Consider the following 21,105-nt stretch of genomic DNA (forward strand, 5'->3'; position numbering starts at 1 on the left):
CGGCCAAGCAAGGTCGGCCTAGCCGGCCAAGCTTGGCCGGCACAAGAGTGTGCACGGGACGCGACCAAAAGGAACGGGAGCAGCCGAGCTGCTGCTCGGGAAGCTTCTCGAGCTCGGACGGAAGCTTCCAGCAGCAGCAGCAGCAGCTGCTAAGGCCGGAACAGAAGCACGCGAGGGATAGCAAGACCGGCAGCAACAGCAACTAGGCAGCAGCTTCCTCTCGGCCGGACGTTTCTAGGCTGCTCGGGACATCACGGGACGTGCTCGGATCTGCTCGGGATGCTTCCAAGATGGCACGGGACGCCTAGGGTTTACTCATGTGCGGCTCGGGGAGAAAGATGTGGCCGGATCTAGGGTTGGCCGGAAATGTCTCAAATTTTGATCGGATTTTTCTAGACTTTCCGACAACTTTCTTGATTCGAAACCATAGGGCTTTTACTCCCCATGTCTTGATCTATCTTCCCATGTAGTTTGATTTGATTTTGGGTGAAAAATCTCTAGAGAGAGAAAGCTTGATGAAGCTTTAATGGTGGATGTTCTTGAGATGGAGAAGATGATGATGAGTGCTATGGGGAAATCTGATTTTTACTCGGGGACACCCAAATTGCATTTTTAAAGGGAAATCCAGAAAATCGCTACGGGGAGATCGACTACACTTAGAGACTCATTTTTCTCGACGAACCTAGCCTCGAGCCACATCGAAAAAGGGGGACTTCTCTTATCATTTCTTTTCATTTATTACTTATTCACCATGTTAGCTAAATCAAGTGTGTCGATTATATGAGATGAAATGTGATGAATTTGTGATTATGTTTAATATGATTTGATGTTTTGATTATGAATTGATGTTCATTTGATTCGATTATCGTTTTGATCGTATTTTCATGTGTCTTGTCAAGCACTTCACATAGTTAAAAGACGAAACGAGGTATTCGATATCGATAGTAGTCTAAGTCATAATTTCATGTGTCTTGTCATGCACTTCACATAGTTAGGCGACTAGGCGACACTTTCGTTGACTCGGGATTAACCGAATTAGGCGTTTGTTTGACTAAGTATGATCTCCGGATATACGTAGTACTTAGAAACATCTACTTTAGGAGTCGAACATCGATTATACTTCGACACATTAGATTGGATCATACGTAGTCGTAGGTTTATCATTATGGATTCCCGGACTTCGACACCTCTCTCGCCTATTTGTTGCCCGAATCGAGTCTTACCGTCTCCCGACTCTTGTTCCTCCGACTCTTCTCTCGAATCTCTCTCGCCCATTTTACTTTGATTGTTTAGTGTAGTTTTGATTGTTTTCTTCTTTATTGCTTATTCATAAAAAACCTCCCACTTTTATCTTATTTCTTTCCTTTTTAGTCTAAGTTAGCTAGTGATACCTAGGCCGGCGAACGAGATTCCTTCGTTATCCGAATCACCTTCCTATCCTTGGATCGACTCCGGTTTTACCGGTTACTACTTGATACCTCCGCTTGGGTGTACAACCTTTTCGGGTGCATCAAGTTTTGGCGCTGCTGCCGGGGATAGGTTTAGTAGTTAGGCTAGCGTTTGTTGTTTTGTTCATTAGTCTTGTGTTAGTTGCTTTCTTAGACGTTTTCTCTTTATTTATTTTTGTAGTTTTTTATCTTCTTTTTAGGTACCGTCGAGAAAAGAGCCAAAAGCGACATAAAGGCGAGGGAAAAGGAAGGAATCGAGAAGCCAAGGAAAAGGCGAACGAAAGGAGAGGAGCACTCGATAGTATCACATTCTATCTCTTCCTTTTCACTTGTGTGTGATTGTTAGTCTATAAGTGTTTGTTCCCATTTTGCGATTGTGTGTTAGTATCTTGAACATTGTGAGATCATGGCAAGTTGGTCATTTGATGAGAATGACCTCATGCGAACTCTTTCCAACACTAGTCGACCATCTACAAGTCATCAGGACTACTCAAATTTACATAGGAATGTTCCGACTAGTGATAGGAATAGGCGAGTTGAGCCTGACCGACCTAGGATAACAATGGGTGAATATCGACGGATGTATGGAGTCGGTCAGACTCGTCATGAACATGGTTTTAGGGATTATGAGCATGAGGGTAATCAACCCCGTAAGAGTCTTCGAGACTATCGACAAGAATTTGGGATGACCACACCTTCATGTATGAATTTGTCATTTGATGAGGACCGTAGTTCTATTAGTATTGATCGACCACGTCGAAGTCTTCGTGACTATCGACAAGCATATATGAACGGTTCATTTAGTGATGACAATTCCCGACTCGATGATTCCACTCAAAGAGTCGAGTCTAGGTATCTACATGAAGGTAGTGAAGAAAGGACCATGGAGACCATTAGCCCGGTTTGTGCTATTTGTGCGAGCTTAGACCATTTGACCGACTATTGTCCCATGATCCGTGTTCCGCGAGAGTCTTCGTCTAGTTATACTCATGTGCCTTATTACGAGGAGATGTCTGAAGAGACTCTCCAATTAGTTTTAGAGTATCAAACTAGATTCAATCGAGAAATAAAAGAGATCACGGAATGGATTCTCAATATTATTGATAGAATTGAGTCGGAGCCTATCATCGACGAGGAAGGGGTTTGCGCACCCCAAACTCAAGAGGAGACTATGAATGATGGTGAGGGTAATACACCTAACTCTAGTCTTAAGTTAAATGTCGAAGAAGCTCCTGATAGACCATTTGAACATGAATTGACCGATGACCCTCATTGCCCACTCCCTCAACCATTTTCATCTCACCATGAGTCGACTACATTAGATTTTGAGGTTGAGGATGATAGCTCTACGAGCAAACTTGGGAATCACACAATGTTGAACTTTCCAATCTTGAGCACTTGTGATTATTTGGATGGGTTATGTAGAATGGAAGGTGTTATGCCTAACTTTGAGGCTCCCGATGCCTTTAAGGACGTCGATGACATAGTAGTTAGAGACATAATGGATAGTTTATCGGACCATTTACCTAAGGAAATTACGGACCTTGACTTGGTCCCTGAGCCTATTGCCTTATCCTTAGAGTCTAGTTCGACCTTCCACATGATCTCAGACTCGGTCGTTGACCCCTTATGGGACACTTCGGACGTCTTCCCTAGCATGTCTAGGGACTTAGTGGATGTTATATCCACTAAGCTTGAGTTTGACTTTTTACCTTCGACTGACTTCCTGACCCTTCATTTGTATGTCGATCCTTTTGACGACTTTTTAGTCGTCGCCCCTAGCATTTATGCGTACTTAGTGGACCGTGCATCCACTAAGTTTGGGGATGGTCTCTTTTCGCTTTTAGTATCACTTGCACTTCATTCGTTTAATATTCTTGTGAGACTTTTACCATTTGTATATAGCTTTCTTTGGGTTGACCCCCAAATCTTCCGGCTTTTACTATATGATCGTTAACCGATTAAGATGGGTCTTGATGTTTGTGGGTAGCATCTCTGGAAACCCTCCACGAGACATAACTCGTGCTCTTGTGTGAAAACAAGAGAATCAAAGGCTAATTGCATAGCTAAATGCAATCGTGTATACCGGCGTTAGTGGTAGAGCTCTTAATACATCTTTCATGGGACGTCCAAAGCAAGTTTCTTCGTCCATTAATCCTCCCCAAGAGAGGTAAACACATTCTAAACTCTAGAAATCAGTTAATTTTGATCCCTACTGACGACCCACAAGTCATTTATCTCTAGTTTTTCCTCTATAAAACACTCCCTTTCCATCAGACTCCATTTCCAATCTTTTTTTTTGTTGAAAGCCATTTCCAATCTGTGTCTCTTTTTTTCCTCAAACACCCCTTGTGGCTCTTAACATATATATACACGAACAACTTAAACAAAAAACATGTCTATTGACATGTATATAGTTATTTAGTTATGTATTTTAAATTCCTACACCAAACGTAAAATTGACGGTCTAGTAAAACCACCTTCAGAATATATAGCAATGTTTTGCCTAACAGAAGAGTACTGACACTATGTCATCCCCTTAAGTCCTAAAAGGTATTATAATTGATAGTTGTTGTGTTCGTGCCAACATCATGAAAACAAGTAGGGGCCACATTCAAACCACTCGTTTAGGGCCACCAAATTGTCAAGGTTGATCATGTTTCTCTCTTCAATTTAACTTTTTGTGCAATAAATCTCTCAAGCCTGAGAAACTGATCTACAATAGTTGTTATGACGATTCCAATCTGGTAATATGGGGGGTTTTAGTTGGATTTTTTGTTGAAATCAATTGGAGATTCTTTAATGGGCTGAAGGAGGATGGACTTCTACTATTTTTATTTGGGTGTTTGGTTGAAATCAATTAGTTTTAAATGTGGTGAACTTTAATAATAGGGTAATTTTGGGAAAGTATTTGTAAAATGATCGATGAGGGCTAAACGATAGGTTTAGGCAGTTATTCGATAAAAAATCGGTGGTTTCTAATTGATTTTGGTTAGCAAAATCGGTCGAACTCTACCAGCAGTACTAAATACAGTCAAAGTCGTTGGACTCGGACTGAATTTCAGTGGACTTGAGCCGATCCTTTTAACCAAATTGGACGGACGAGTCCGTCAAACCAAATTTACCATAGTCAAAGATGTGGCATTGGTATCATACTACGACTTTGTTTTTTTTTCCGTTGAAATTGTACTACGATTTTGTTTTTTTTTTTGTTGAGAGAAATGAAACTACATATTAGGGATGCAGGATATGAGAGAGGTCATGAATGGAGTTCCATGTGTGTCTTCTTTGATTGTTCTTCCCCCAGTTAGCTATTCGATCTACTTTCTCATTATTGAGCCTTGGAGTGTATGAGAAGATAAGACTATCGAACTCGTTTCTGAGCTTGAGGATGTTGTACATATGCTTGCCCGATTACCATTGGAGAGAGATGGAGTTGTTGTTGAGATGTTGGATAAGGTTCCGGTTATCGCCTTCGATATGAATAAGCCGAATGTTGAGGGACAATGCCCATTGAAGGGCCTTTAGGATGCCTATACATTCACAATCATATGCATTTTGGCCCCTGGTGGTGTCTGCTAGAGCTGCTATGATGTTTGCTTGATCATCATGCATTATGCATCCAATTCCTGCTGGATCATTAAGAGTGTTAAAGGAAGCATCCACGTTGATTTTGATAAACGGATTGTTGGGGGGGTCCATTCACTTTTGTTGTTGGCTTTGTCTTTAGTAACTGAGTTGACGGTGGTGATTGTGTTCTGGATAGTTGTGATGACCTGCTTGGGATCCTGATCTCTTGAGGAGAAAGATTTATCACATCTTGCTTTCCATATGAACCACATAGCTTTAGCAAAAAGAGAAACCTGTTCCGCTTCCATGTCTGCCCATTGAGTGATCCATTCTCGTAAATCGTGGATATTCTCTGTTGTTACTTAAATGGAACCATATAGGACGAACATATTGGCAATGCAGCATAACATGCGTAATAGTAATTCAATGTTATCACAGTAGTTGCAGTTGAAAGAATTACCTATGTATTTACCTATTTTATCTCAAACTGGTAGGTTGTTGGTACAACATTTCCATAAGAATAGTTTGATTCTAGGAGTAATATTAATCGTCCAGATGAATTTTCATTTGATCGTTTCGTAATCGTGACTATGAGTTCTCAAATGATAATACATAGATCGTATAGTGAAGTTACCTGAGTTGGTTAGAGACCATTTCATAGAATCCTCTTGTTGTACCTGCATGTTGATACTCAAAATAGAGTTACATATATCCATGTTAAAGTATTGAGATAAATGCTCATATTCCATGTGTCATTGATCATTAGTTGGTTAACTGTGGCCAGGTTGCAATTACGATCGTTGTTGATTGGCGGAGGGTGATTTGGAATCCAATAACCGAACCAGATGTTTATGTTTGTGCCTTTATTCACATCCCAAAGTATCAGACTGGATACCGTATCAAAATGTTTCACAAGCGATTTCCATAGCCAGAAATGGTTAGGTTTTGCCGAGCCCGGTTTACTGGTTCTGGGGAAGTATTTAACTTTGAGAATTTGAGCCCAGGGAGAGTCCGGATATTTGAGAGTTCTCCACACAAGTTTACTAAGAAAGGCCTGATTGTCTAAAGAAGGAAGCCTGAAACCAAGACCACCGAGGTTGCGAGGGAGACAAATTTTGGACCAATTGATGGTGTGGATGGATTTAGATTTTCCCCACCAAAAAGACCGTTGGATGGTCTCAATGCCATTACTTATGCCCTTGGGGATGGCAAAGCATTGCATTTGGTATCGGGGACCGGCCGCAGCGATTGTGGAAATCACAACAGAGCGGCCAGCTTGGGAGAGGAGGTTGGTTTGCCACTTTGAAAAGTTGTGTTTGGACTTGAACAAGCAGAGAAGAGAATGCTTGTTTTTTGTTGGCTCCGATGAAAAGGTGAGTACCCAAGTATTTGTCTAGAGACGAGGATTGGTGCACTTTGAGATTACGGATAATCATACGTCTGAACTTCGAATGGGTATTCTTGGAAAAGAATATGGTAGATTTGGCATAATTGATGAGTTGGCCTGATGCTTCGCTAAAGATTCCAAGAATATTTTTAAGATTGGTGATGTTATCAAGAGAGTTATGGCCGAAGATAATGCAATCATCCGCAAAAAGGAGATGTTTGATCGTTATCTCAGATCTGGGAATGGTGAAGCCGATGAATTTGTTGGAGTGGTCGGAATCTTCAAGAAGTCTGCCGAGACCTGCCATGGCTATGGTGAAAAGAAAAGGAGAGAGGGGGTCTCCCTGGCGGATACCCCTAGTGACATTGAAGGTGGATCCATGTCGGCCATTGATGAGGACCGCCATGGAGGAAGTAGTAATACAGACATGAATAAGTTAGATCTAGTGATTACTATAGCCAAGCCGTTCCATGATTTATTCGAGATATGACCACTCAATACGATCGAACACTTTAGATATATCCAGTTTAAGACCGAAGTAACTCTTGGAACCCCGAATATTTTCTTCTAATATCCATTAATAACTTGATTTCGTTTTAACTTAAATATGTTTTAACACCAAATTAGGTTTTGTTCATTATGATGATTCCGGATTCATCAATAGTATAATATGACGTAAATAAACATTTCTAAATAGAATATGGAATAAAAAATTATAAAACTTATAAAAATTTTCTAAATAGAATATGAATGAAATAACCAAATATCAATCATTTCGAATTGCCTAAATATTCCAAACCAAACACACATTTAAACTAGACTTCACAATTCTCATTGTACTTCGGCATAGTACAGAGCTTACAAAAAAGTACACATTAAGAAGAAATTATTGATAAGGTGGATGATTTGCAGAAAGGGTACAAAGGTTACAAAAAAGTAAATTTTTTTTTTAAAACATTGTATTTCCTTCGAACACTTCAACCTTTCAACTTCTTCTTCCTCAACCAAAATTCTGGCGACTCCAACCATATTCCGGCGAGATCTACCGTTAAAGTCGGCCACCACCAAGTTCGTCTCTTCTTCTTCTCTCTCTTTTTCTCTATCTCTTTCCCTCTTTTCTTCCCTCTTCCTTTTCTCTTCTCTTTCTCTCTCTTTTTTCTGTTGGGGGTCCTTCGCCGGAAATTTATCTGATTTTCTGGACGAGCTTGCTTCGTCTGGATCTGATTCTTCAGATCCAACGACCTTCGTCTAATTTTCACACGAAGGGTTCCAGCGAAGGGGCTCTCCCCTTCGCCGGAACTTAGAGAAAGAAATAAAGAGAAGAAAGGAGAGGGATGGAGGGATTGAGAAAGACAAAGAGGAAGGAGAGAAAGAGGAAGGAGAGAAAGAGAAGAGAGAGCGAGATAATGAGGAGAAAGAGTCTTTGCCAGTTGGCGCCGGCCAAGAGCCGGCCGTCGACTTTCTGCCGCCAATAAGAGAGAGTATTGGCTAAATTTTTTTTTTTTTTTTCACCTTTTAAAATTTTGCACCAGGATAATTTTCTTATTTTCCCAAATCACCCACCTATTGATAGTTTTTTTTTTGAATTGGCCCACCTATTGATAGTTAATACTCCCTCCGTCCCATTTTGTTTGGTTCTTATTCTTATAGATGTCCCAAAATGCTTGTATACTTTTCTTTTATTACATTTATTTAATTATTAATATGGTGAAACTTCCAACACTACCCTTTGGTTTAAATACCATTAAAAGGTTCTAATTGGTTCTTCACTTCTACAAACGTTGTATTTAATAAAATACTCTATATTAAATGAGTGTAGTTTAGAAAATGTTTTTATATTTGTCATCAATAAATAACATGTCTTTAATAAGTTGAATTCCCCAAAACTAAAAACAAAATGGGACAGACGAAGTAACAATTTTGCCCTCGATCACTTCTCACCCACATTACCATAGAGAGAGAGATACCAGCTAAATAAGGTAGTGGCTTATGTCTTCATCCTCCTTGTCACGCCCAAAAAATTCTGATTAAGCAATGGGTCGGGTTGTGGGTACCAGTGACATCCCCTTTCTTGGTGGAAGCCTTTAAAATTGTCTAAATAGCTCAAGAATATGTCACAATTGGCCGGACTATGAACACGGGCCATGTTTGAGACATTTATGGGCTACCAAGGGAGGAATTCTTAGAAATATATGGACCATCAATGAGTTCCCTAGAAGGTTTCTAGAGATCTCCATAGAAATCTCTACACCCTTCTTGGCCATTAGATTGAAGACATATGTCTTAATATTGACCGTCCATTGTATAGGACTTGTGGTATAAATAGGGGTGAACCGCCTCATTTGTAACCATCCAAGAAGTGATCCAAGCAAGTAAGAGTCCAAATTGAGTGACTTCGAAAGCGTGCTTGTAAGTTTGTACTTTGGAGGAGTTCTTAAGGCAATAAAAGAGTTATTTCCACCAAAGTACTAGTGTGGTATAGTTGAGTTTTCTTGCTGGTTCTCTTAAGTACTTTAGTAGGTTAGATCTCTTGTGTGATTCCGCCACGAAGGGACTTGATTAGCTCGCTTGAATCAGCGTGTAGTACTTGCGTAACTTAAGGTAAAGGCTGACTTGTGCTCGACTTAGGCCGTTCTTGAGCATAAGTATCGCATGGGTAATACGTGCCAGTGCCTAGTCGTATTTTACTCTGTGACATCGTGCTCTCATTAAAAATTTCATATTTTCCCTTCTAAATTGGAAGCACTGACATTTTGTTGAAAATTGAGAAGGTTAGGAACTTGATCACTCTTTATGGCCTAATTAGCATAACTGGGGTAATTAAACTTTCTTCGGGCGCTTCTTGCTCCCCCTTGTACTTGTACAACGTCAAACCACCTCAAAGTCTATTATGACGAAATAATTGATCTGTTCCATTGGCTCACGTTCAACAAACACTCTCTATGCTGAGTCTCTTTTTTCCCACAAAATCAAGAACAGCATTTACGGTATCAAATCATGACGACCTAAAAATAGGGAGGGTCTAAAGGTGCCTCCCAAATTTCTGTAAGCACCTCTCAAAAAGGTTAAACTATGGCCCCGAAAAATTGAAAGCGCCTTCCTTCGATTAACTAGCCCGAGGCTCAAAGCATGGTGTACGTCGAGGCACGAAAAATAATTTCGGACGCGCCTTTAAAGGATGTGCGAAAAATATTCTTATCAAGTCATTTGAGGCCTTTTCCCCCGTAATAAACTAAGTCCCTCTTTACTTTCCCAAAGAAGGACCACAACCCACAACTATGGTCCCTGTCAACTGCTCTTTTAGTCACATGGGGAGTTGGACCCTAAAATTGACATATCACCACTACCCTGTGACCTATGGCATCCCCCTTCCAACCCACCTGCACAAGATAGCAACTTCATTATTATCACGAAGGTGCCTAGGAATATCCACATTAGACTTATGAAAACCAAAATGGACAGGATGCAACAAAAATGCTCCACAATGGGACGTGGATGCCTAAATTTTGCCACAAATTTCTCTCTCCATGATGATATAGGTGAAATCTGACTGTCCACCTCAATTTAAGCGAGATTTAGATTTGGGTTATTTAGTGAATAGACCTCAGTTATTTACCTATATTAGGGGTCCACCCCCAAAACGATAATACTTTAGGGGTTACCCCTCATTCTCTATTTTTCCGTCAAAAGTCCGTTAAGTTGCGAGCGTGCTAGTCACGTGAGCTTCCTTTGACAAATTTGCCCTCCATCAGCTTTACTGTAATGAGGGTCCTTCCCTAAATAGTTGTTTTACAGTGGGGGTTCCTTCACCATTTTAATACTACTTCATATCTTTTCATAAGAAAGCTGTGATTTCAGTGAAAACAAAGTTCAACTCTCTTCCAAGTGAGTAATTAGGTTCTGGATTTTGGAGCCCTGCTTTAATGGAGTTCAAGAAAAGAAGGTTTCAGATAAATGCCAGCTAAAATTGGAGAAAATTATTAGGTTTGAGTCATTATGCTCAATTTTAATGTTTTCTCTGTAAATTTGTGTTCTTCAATTAAGTACTTGATCTTGAATTTGAATCAATTAAGCAAAAGTTTTTTGCTTTTGAAAAAAATTCGAAAGTTTTTCAATCTTTTTCTCTTTTTCTCAAGATCAGACTGTTGTTCATGGAATGTAGTTGGTATTTCAATCTATTCTTACAAATCTCATTTCTTCTTCCTAAGAACCATTTTGCATTTGTGCATGATGAATACATAAATGGATACTTGAAGGCTTCATGTGCTTTCACCTCACAAATTTGACAGCTCATCTCCTCTAAAAACATGAATAATATGACATTTAGTGAAGGCCCCCCCACTGTAAAACAACTATTTAGGGAAGGACCCCCATTACAGTATAGTTGATGAAGACCAATAATGGCTTACCAGGTTCGTTTCTTCCCTTTTAACACCTCCTCCCATCGTTGTAGCACTGTCTTTGATTGATTTGGAGTAAGAAATCGATTTAAAAATCAACAAAGAGATGGGTTTATAAAGAGAGAGGGATTCATACGACCGTTGGGAAAGAGAGGGGTGGTTCTGGTACATATATTCAAACGGTAACTGGGGAGGGTAAAATCGTCAAAAGAAACACACGTGACTGACACGCTCGCAACTTAACGGGCTTTCGACGGAAAAATAGAGAATGGGGGTAACCCCTAAAGCATTATCGTTTTGGGGGTGGTTCCCTAATATAGGTAAATAACTGGGGTCTATTTACTAAATAACCCTTTAGATTTAGACGTTTAGTTAAGTTTGTTTTCCTCTATTTTGAAGAACTTAAAGATGACGAAATCAGACACCTTTTGATCATCGTGCTCTTGAATTTAAATTTAAAGTTCGCTTGATTCCAGTCCTGATTGAATAATTTATAAAGGTTTCAAATCAGGTATAAAATGTAGTGCAAAGCAGTCTCACTCAAACTAAAAGTAAGTTTCAATTTAGTGCCACATCCACCAAAACGAAGGAAAAAAGACTTCCCTTATATTAAACTACTCACTTGTTGTCAGGGTAGTGACTACAACTGTGATTCAGAACTGCATTCTAGTCTGTCTAGAATTTGAAGTAAGAAGAAACAAGAGTATTTATTACTCAAGTCAAGAGCATACTAGTAATCTAAAAGCATCGCAATGCAAGATTGAAGAAAAACTCTAAAAACCCTACGTATCTAGTGTGAAAAGAGGATCTTTAATCTTTCCTACATGTTCATTTACCTACTATATTAAAAAATCTTCTCCAATGCAAACGCTCAAAAGAAATTCTAATACTTTTATTTTGACTATAAAATTACTTGATTTGTTTATTTGGCACTTAGAGATCTTCAAAATGACACTCTAAATTTAGAGTGTCATCTTAACAATCCCTGCCTCATCATTTTAGAGATTCATGTTGAGCTTTGCATTGGAGATGGTATAAAAAAACTCAAAAAATTCTTATATGACACTCTAAGCTTTAGAGTTTGAGAAAAACTCAAATTGTCTTATGTGTCAAGTCTCAATTGAGATTCTCTTTTCTTGATCACATTATTGAGATTCTCAATCCAATTCAAAAGGCATCTCCAACCTAACACTCTCAAAACTTAAAGACATGCATCCTAAAGTTGGTATTGCAATGGGGGCATAAACTGAATAGATTCTTTTTTTTGTCCAACTCAGTTATATCAGAAGGAATAAAATCTGTTTACCTCTAAACAGGACATAGAAAGGCTACTCTTTAATAGAAGCAGTCACAAAATTGTCGATAATTGAATTGCATAAGAACAAAGACTTCACAAAATTGCTATTTCCCCATTGATTCACTTCTTACTAGTTAGTAGTATCAAATTTTCGTTCTTTCATATACAGACTGAATTAACACTGAAGGATCAGAACCGCCATAACGAAAAGTAAAAGAACCCAAAATCAAACACCATAGAACCTGGTTAACCCTATTCTGCAATTAGTAGGTTACTAGTTATAGATCAAGCATTTGACAGACCTTCGACATCTGATATAGTTCCATCAGCTATGCCAGCAAAAGAGGGAATATGTCTTACTATAGGGTAAATACGTACGACAACAACCCCCAACTTTCGACGAATCCAAACCTTTGTTCCTCAGTTTTCTTGGGTAGACCCTTTCGCCCCAAAATTGGTGATCATGCCAGTGGACTGTTAGTCATTTCTTCATAACAACCCACTGATGAGATCGATGATTTTGGGAGCTAAAGAGTCTGTTTGACAAAACTAGAAACCAAAAGGTTGAGATGATCAAAAGTCACGGGTTACTTAGGGATTTACAGTTTTACCCAGATACTATATATTGGAGGATGAAAGAAGAGGAATTTACTAAGCAAAAGGAGGATATTTAGACATGTAATAATCCTTGGCACGTGAAGCAGCAGCACCTTCCCTAGACAACAACCCTTCAAGATCACCCATAATTCTTGCCAATAATATTTCCAAATTTCTCTGCATTTCTTTGAAGTTGTTTTTGATGGAATCCATTGATTTTCTGATACTTTGTTTGGTTTGAGTTTCCAACTCTTCTCCGAAATGGGCTCTCGTCGTTTCAGTTTGCAATGATGTTAGTTTTTGTCTTGCCTCAATCACTCGCTGCTGTAGATTACCGGCTTCAAGCAAGAATTCTCTTTGTCGTTGAGTTCGAAAATTGGCATTAAGGTTCTGTTCACATGGGTCGTTTATTTGCTGAAAGAAGGGGGGAAAAGATATGAAGTAAACAATTAGTACCAATGCAATTATCGCTCATAACGGTTATTACAACTCCAATAATTACTACATGAAAATAATAATGCAAGAAAGCGATCAAAACAAAACATATTAGCCAATATTAAAGACGGAGAAGATGGAGATCTAGAAGCAAACTTGACAACCATGAGTTTCTTATCAAATTCAGAAATGCCGATAGTCTTGTGTGATTGATGGGAGTTAAATGTAATTGTTTTGATTGTTATTTACCTCGTCTGAACTTCGAACTTTATTACATGAGAGGTCCTCAGTTGATCTAGACAGTGGTGGGTCTAGAAAATTGGTTTTTGTTCAATCAAGACAAAACAAGTAGGACATAGCATCTGAGTCAGAACAAACTTTACCAACCAAGCACTTATCTAACTGAATCTAGAGAGATGCTATATGGCAGACCATTTAAAGCACTGTCGTCGTCAACAAGGTAAAATGCTTTTTAATACAAAGATTCAGCATTTATAATTAGATGAAACCTATTAGCCTGCAAAGTGAAAAGGGTCATTTATTGTGAAGTAAATGGACCATTCAGAATATATAAATGGTTGGTGGGTGGTGGTTGGCCATGTATGGGCACATGATAAGACAAAGATTCCTTTTTTTCTCCAAGGAAAAACTTTGGAATAGGTATAATAGGAAAGTCTAACTTTGACTTGTTACAATAGAAAAAAATGTGACTTAACATGAGCCTTTATAAGGACCGTCAAATCATTTCATGGTCAAATTTGTTCATTTTATTTTCTTCGGTAGTTAGCTACCCATATGGTAATACCATATGGGCTATACTGCAAATAGATGCCACATAACAGACTATTTCTACCACGAAAGCTACATTAACATAGTCAAATCATTCATTATTTCATTCTTTTCGGAATTTCGTTTTATCTGTACTTTCAATTCACAAGTTATTTATTATGGTGAAAAAGATGTCTTAGAAGTTTCTTTTCACTGCAACAACACTGTCAAGGTATGAATATGACCTCAAGTAATTTAGTACATCATTAACTATGGGAACTAAAGTTGTGTTCTAACTTGGAAGACAAGAAGGATTTTGTTTCCAAAATCAAAATGTTCTTCCTGATTTATGACAAAGTTTCTTTATATTGATATAAAAAGCAGTGGGTTGTTGTGCTATAACTAGTTTGAAGGTAACATATCACCTAATAATTTCCATAGTTTCCGTATAAACTAGGGCATGCTTATATCACTGTAATTACAATTTGTAATATATGGAACAATTACGTACGCCGATTTATTTCTAAACACTGATATAGTGGAGAAGTATGATGTTCAAGGGCTTTAAGTAAAATACCATTCTACTGCACAGATCGTCAATCTTTGCGGAAAGCGCTTGGTATCTCTTAGCTTGCTTCCTAATTAATGATGAGATTTTTGATTGATCGCCCTTGCTAAATTTTTCGTAGTTAAGTAATTCCTGCTCAAGCAATTTCCATTTGGCAGGACTTCCTGTTGATATATTGTCAACCTTCCACGGCGATTCCCTTCTGAAGAAGGAAACTATTAGCTTTTAAATAATCAAGAACATGGTGAACAAACTTAGTTCGACAAGAGTTCTGTTAAATTACCTTGGTAGAAAGTTCTTCAAACGATACAAGGATTCAGGAGAATCATAACGCATATCCTGCAACAATATCGGTCGTAGATAGCAATATCAGGGCAGTATCAATTTTCATATGCTAAAACTTTACCAAGTCAGCAAATCAGCAATCATACAATCAAATAACCGAGGAAATCTTAACGAAGTAAGGGAAACATATATAACCCAAGATAACATAAACTAGGGAAACTTTAATTTACACATTTCTTTTCTTCACTTTGCCCAATACTAAGTAAAAGCAGTAGACAAAAGAGCTCGGTTTAGATACATATTCAAATCCTATATAGTGATTGCTAGAATTTGAAGGGACATGGTAATAAGGGTTATCAATGAAGTTTTGGTGTTATGATCCTCATCAAACATGGATATAGCACTCAATTTAGCAGAACTATAAACAAATGAAACAATGCCCTTCTTGATCACAATTGTTTAACCAAACAACTACTACTTTTTTTTTTTTTTGTTGAACTACTACTTAGAAACAGTACCCTTCTTTGAACAAATAATATTTCATCAAATAAACCAATTAAGCATTGTTTCTTGAAATACTACACTATTTCAATTTGAATCAAAGTTCTAAGAAGAAGTATTAACAAGCTATATGGAATAACAGATAATCATTTTTCAGTATGCATTCTAGTGAGAGAAAGTAGTGAGAGAGAGAGAGGAAGAAATGTCAAACCTGCCAGCCACAGGCTACTCTCTCAGAACTAACCTTGGAAGCAGCAGATACAAAACCCCTAATAAAACCATTTTGTTGTCCATAGAGAACCCCCATTTCATTTTCATCGCCATTTCTATCCACAAAACATTCCTCCTGTACTGGATCTAAACCCTCGGAAGCCCTAATTTTACCAAACCTTGAAAAATTAGCACAGTAATCACTACTATATTCACCATTCTCTTCCTCCTCCTCAAAGCTTCTTCCATAACCTCTTCTTATCTGAGAACCATATAATCGACCTCTAAACTCCATTTCCTTCTCATCTTTTCCAACTGATCCAGCACCAAACTCCTCATCACCATCATCATCATCATCTTCTTCTTCTTCTTCAACTGTTTGTCTGGACATGAAATTGATCATTTCTTCTCTCTCATCAACTTCTCTCTGTAATTTCTCCATACAAACTCTTAAATCCTGTTCAGATCTCTCCAGTTCATCTATCTTCACTCTCAAATGTCCGATTTCTTCAGCTGAAGCTTCGATCTGTTGTAATAACTTTCTTTCTTCTTGTTGCCATCCGTTTCTATGACTAGCAAATATCTCAACAACTCTGGCATTTGCTTTGGAATCTTCTTTCCTTCTTGATTTCATCTGTCTAAGTTGTTCTTCAGCTTGTATAAGTTTTAGTGAGAGAAATCTGTTTCGAGATTGAAGAGATGAGATTAAAGATATAGAAGATCTTGGAAGTAAAGCTAAGAAGACAGAGAAGCTAAGTCCAAGATATGTAGAGAGAGAAAGTGCTGAGAGTTTTGGAGTTTCTTCTTCTTCTTTTGCTTCTGGTGGTGGAGCGACTACTATTTCTGCCGCCATTACTGATGGTGGGAAGAACTCAAATTTGGAGAAATTTATTATTTATTTCCCGTTATTTGTATTTGTAACGGGTGAGTAAATACGTATTTTACTATAATACCCTTATTCTACTGTTGAAATTACTCAAGACAAGTAGATATCAGAATTCAGAAGATACAATATTTTTATCTGTTATGGATTCTTTTCCAGGAATGGCGGTACAGTTAACACCACTAGAAGAAAGAAAATTCGCAGGCTAGCAAGGGTATAGTCTGTACTGACTGGACATGCCAACATGGGATCTGACGCAAGTTCTATAGGCCCCCGCAAATTGTGAGAGGTCCAATGTAATTCGGAAGCTTTCAGCATTTTGGCCGGCGCCTTCAGCCCCTCCCTTCAATAAAATCACCATCCATAAGACCATAACCTTCCAAGAGTCATATCACTATATGCCCCATCAAGTATGACCAGCTTCCAGTGTGGTCCCTTAAGTTTTCATAAATGTCGAGGTAGCTTCTTTTTGTGTTTTTTAATACAGTGACTAAAGATCAAATTTTAAAAAAATTGATTCTACTATTTTATCATTTTAGTCAATGCATCAAAAAACACAAACGTGGATCATCTGGACATTCATACAAACATTGGGGATCACGCGGAAAGCTGATCACTTATTGAATGTCGAGTAAGATTAGTTGTACACGTCAGAATTTTAGATTCATTTGGCCTAATTTTCGACCATGCTATCATTTCTCCTTTAATTTTGTTTCACTAGAACACAAGGAATAGAAGTTAAACAATTCTTTGTGAACATCATACTTAAAATCGATTGATTCTTTGTGCCTAGTTAATCTCTTTCTACGAAAATTAAAGTCTCTGACAATAAATATATTCTATTATTGCAAAAAAAAAATTATAGAAGTGTAAAGGCAAGTTACTTGATGGTTTTGTGTGCGCTCCCAATTTGTGGCCAACTCGTCGTGATGGGTCAGTGTCATATAATTTGGCCCCCGAGGGCAAAAAAACAAAATTCAACTTTTTCTAGGAAATGGAATTAATCCCAACAAAATGTTAAAACATAAATTTTACATCATCTCACCTTCTCTCTTCCACATCCACTTCATCCCGTCTCTCCTCCGCCTCATTTCTCCATCACTCCATCCCACTCATTTTCTCCGACAGAATGTTGTCGGTCGGCGACCTTCAACCTAAAAATAATTTCTTCATCTTTTTTTGTCTCTCTTCTTCTTCTTCTCTATCTCTTTTATCTCCTCTCTCTCCTTCTCTTTGTACTCTCTCTATATCTCCGGTGAAAGGGAAGAGCCTCTAGTTGGAATTTCGGATTTGGGGTTCCAGCTCGAGGCCTTAGGCAAAGGGGTTGCTTCCGTTCATTGTAGAGAGAAAGGAAGAAGAAGGAAGAGAAGAAACCAACTTAAAAAATTTGTTTTTTGGTTGAAGATCGTGGGTCGGAGACTTTTGTCGGAGAAGAAGTGTGAGGTATAGAGAGGGGGAGATGAAGTGGAGGAGAGATGTGAAGTGGAAGATAGAAGGGAAAATTATGAGGAACTAAAGTGAATGATAAATTGGAATAAATACATTTGTTCGAGAGAGATTTAAGCTCTGGTTTCGAGCGTTTCTCTAGTTAAAATGTACTTCAAACAAACATATGTATTTTCACTTAGGAAAAACACTTTTAGAAAAAGCAATAGTACGGTAGAAACAAATTGGATGTACTTTCTTACATACGAAAAAGATTAAAGATTTATAGAAAAAATATTCATGGTTTAATGAAAAAACTTGGGCCGGGAAAAAGTCTGAAAAGCTGAAACCCAGAATAGACACCCCAGTCTATTAGAGCTAAAAAAATAACAGGGGGCAAGTTCACCTCGATTGACCAGATAAAATAAACTGATCTTGCTCGGATTTTAAAGTAGTAACTGATATATCGCACGGTCTTGATACCTTACTATTTATAGATGGTGCCTAAATACTATGTAGAGAAACCACATCACATATTTTTATGCAATTAATCAGAGGAACTATATCCTAACTCAACGTGAGATAGAGATTAATTTTAACCTAAAATAAAATCGAAAGTAAAAAATCTTTAATGGAACTAATTTTGTGTTAAAGATAATGTCATTTTGACCCTAAACTAGTCAAAATGGACTCAAATGTAATCACGGTCTCAGTGTCTTAGATGAAAAAGAAACTACGACCTATTTTTCGAGTTTGGTGCATTAAGCATTGGTTTCTTTATATATCCCCGTAATTCATACTTGTAATGTCCCTTATTGGCCTTGGGAGCACCAAATTTGGATACCCAGTATATAAAATACTCGCCTGAGTCCTCCAGATAGTCTAAATGGATATAAAATTGTAGAGCCTGGCCTAGTGAGGAAGTAAACCCGCGGTCACTGACTCGGCTCCCACTCACCCTACAACTGTTGTTTGTATCCACTTGAAAAAAAAGAAAAATATGTTTCCAGAAATATTTGGCTGAAAAATTGTATGGTAAAAATAGACAGTTTAACGCTAGTTACAAATTGTATTTTTTATTAAGTTAAAAAACACATAAAAAATGCTTCAAAAATAAACACTTGATACCGAAAAATAACAAAAAAATAGTAATATTTTTAACACCAAAAAAATTGTGGAAAAAGATCGGAAGATCAAAAGCCAGATTACTGAATCTCAGAACATCACCCTCACTACCACTCCCAATGAAGATGAAATTTGTAAGGCTACCTTCTCCCTTAAACCGGAGGCAGCCCCTGGTCCGGACGGCTTTCCTCCGTTCTTTTACCAATCTAACTGGGATACGGTGAAAACTGACATTATTCAGATGGTGTGTAACTTCTTTCAATCCTCCCTTCTTCCACCTTCCGCTAACCACACTCATATTTGTCTCATTCCCAAGTCCAAGTCCCCTCAATCCACTTCAGACTTCAGACCTATTAGCCCTCTTAACACCACGTATAAAAGCATCACCAAAATTCTGGCTAATCGCTTCAAAACCACGTTGTCTGATATCATTTCGCCATTCCAAGCAGCTTACGTCCCTGGTCGACAAATCACGGATAATATCATCATTAGCCAGGAGGTGTCTCATTCCTTCAAAACTAAACGCGGTTCCAAAAGTTTCTTCGGCCTGAAACTTGATATGTCGAAAGCTTTTGACCACGTCGAGTGGTCTTATCTCGAAAATATCATGACTAAATTGGGCTATGATCACCATTGGATTAAGATGATTCACACGTGCATCTCCACTTCCTCGATGGTCGTGCTCATCAATGGTCGTCCGGGTAATTCCTTTAACGTGTCTAGGGGCTTAAGGCAAGGTGATCCGCTTTCTCCTTTCCTCTTCACCTTGGCCATGGAAGGTCTGAGTCGATTGCTTGACTCCCCTGACAGTCCTCACAATTTTATTGGGTTCTCCATTCCCCGATCCTCATTTACCATCAACCACTTGCTCTTTGCCGACGATTGTATTATCTTCGGCCGCAACACGCTTGATAATATCACCAACCTTACTAATATTCTCAATTCGTTTGGTAATGAGTCCGGCCAGATCATAAACTACAACAAATCCACCATCTTCTTCTCTAAGAACGTCCACCCCAAGTTCAAACGCATGATCATCAAATCCCTCAAAGTTCATCAAGCTTCTTCCTTTGACAAGTATCTGGGTACTAAACTCTTTATCGGTGCTAAGAAAAAGCAAGCTTTCGCGTCTCTCATTGACCAAATCCAGAAGAAACTCTCCAAGTGGCAGTCTAACCTCCTCTCCCAAGTTGGTCGCTCAGTAGTCATCTCGACTATTGCGGCGACTGTTCCCTGATACCAGATGCAATGCTTCACCATCCCAAAAGGCATTAGTAATCGCATCGAGACCAGCCAACGGTCCTTTTGGTGGGGAAAAAACAAATCGATCCATACTATCAACTGGGCTACTATTTGTCGACCGCGTAAGTATGGAGGGCTGAGCCTTTGAATCCCTCTCATTGATAACGAAGCTTTCCTTAGTAAACTTAGCTGGCGCCTACTCAAATTCCCAGATGCCCCTTGGGCGTAACTCCTCAAAGCCAAATACTACCGGAAAACAGCTAAACCTTCTCAGCCCAAACAAAACCACTCCTGGGTTTGGAAATCCCTGACAACTCCTCTTGGCAAAATAAACAACCTCATCTTTTGGGATGTGAACAAAGGCACTAATATTAATATTTGGGATGACTATTGGATACCTAACCATAAACCGCCGATACAGAATCTTAATAACTGCCCTTTTGATATTGTGGCTCATTTGATCTCGAATAACAACTGGAATACTGACCTGTTAAATGCTTACTTTAACGAAGACATTAGCAAAGCTATCCTTAGTATTAACATGCATCCTTATGCGGACGACTCCATGATTTGGACTCTGACCAAATCTGGCAAATTCACGATTAAATCGATGTATCTTCACTTGAGAAATGGAAGTTATAATTATGAAGTGACAGACTGGCGGTTCATTTGGAATATTCAAACCATCTCGAGGATTAAACTATTCCTCTGGAAGTGTTGTACTAATAGCCTCCCGGTCAGGGACAAAATTGGAAAATACATAGGCAATAACTATCTATGCTCTTTCTGTGAGAACAGAGAATCTATGTCGCATATTCTTCTTCACTGCAACTTTGCCCGAGCCATATGGCTCCACTTTAACATCAGAACCAACAACTTCTCTACTGTGCTGGAATGGATTTTATTTTGGCAAACTTTGGAGGAAGCGTACATGGCGTTTCTGGCTAAAAAAATGTCGTTCATT

The 21,105-nt window shown here is 38.6% G+C and overlaps 1 protein-coding gene and 2 long non-coding RNA genes across 6 annotated transcripts; 2 read left to right on the forward strand and 1 right to left on the reverse strand.

The window, feature by feature from the left end:
• The first annotated feature begins 8,755 nt into the window (after positions 1-8,755).
• LOC147544296 (uncharacterized) lies at positions 8,756-13,857 on the forward strand. The gene is made up of 2 exons (XR_015223746.1): positions 8,756-9,990; positions 11,170-13,857. It is a non-coding gene; the product is annotated as an uncharacterized LOC147544296 (long non-coding RNA).
• On the reverse strand, positions 12,195-16,360 carry LOC147544297 (Ribonuclease P protein subunit P38-like protein). Of its 4 annotated transcripts, none has more exons than XM_086636477.1 (4): positions 15,501-16,360; positions 14,754-14,809; positions 14,480-14,669; positions 12,195-13,113 (listed from the first exon to the last, which is right to left on the reverse strand). In XM_086636477.1, exons 1-4 carry the CDS (start codon positions 16,317-16,319, stop codon positions 12,754-12,756), a joined length of 1,425 nt encoding a protein of 474 aa, XP_086492603.1. In that variant the 5' UTR covers positions 16,320-16,360; the 3' UTR covers positions 12,195-12,753. The 4 variants fall into 4 exon arrangements, with proteins under 4 accessions (XP_086492603.1, XP_086492602.1, XP_086492600.1 ...); XM_086636476.1 differs by having other exon boundaries at positions 14,480-14,672; positions 15,501-16,358; XM_086636474.1 differs by having other exon boundaries at positions 15,468-16,358.
• Positions 15,081-16,887, forward strand: LOC147544298 (uncharacterized). The gene is made up of 2 exons (XR_015223747.1): positions 15,081-16,390; positions 16,509-16,887. It is a non-coding gene; the product is annotated as an uncharacterized LOC147544298 (long non-coding RNA).
• The last annotated feature ends 4,218 nt before the right edge of the window (positions 16,888-21,105 follow it).

The sequence above is a fragment of the Eschscholzia californica genome, unplaced genomic scaffold (genome assembly GCF_041429995.1).
Source record: "Eschscholzia californica isolate CP2 unplaced genomic scaffold, dmEscCali1.0.p SCAF_4, whole genome shotgun sequence".
NCBI lineage: Eukaryota > Viridiplantae > Streptophyta > Magnoliopsida > Ranunculales > Papaveraceae > Eschscholzia > Eschscholzia californica.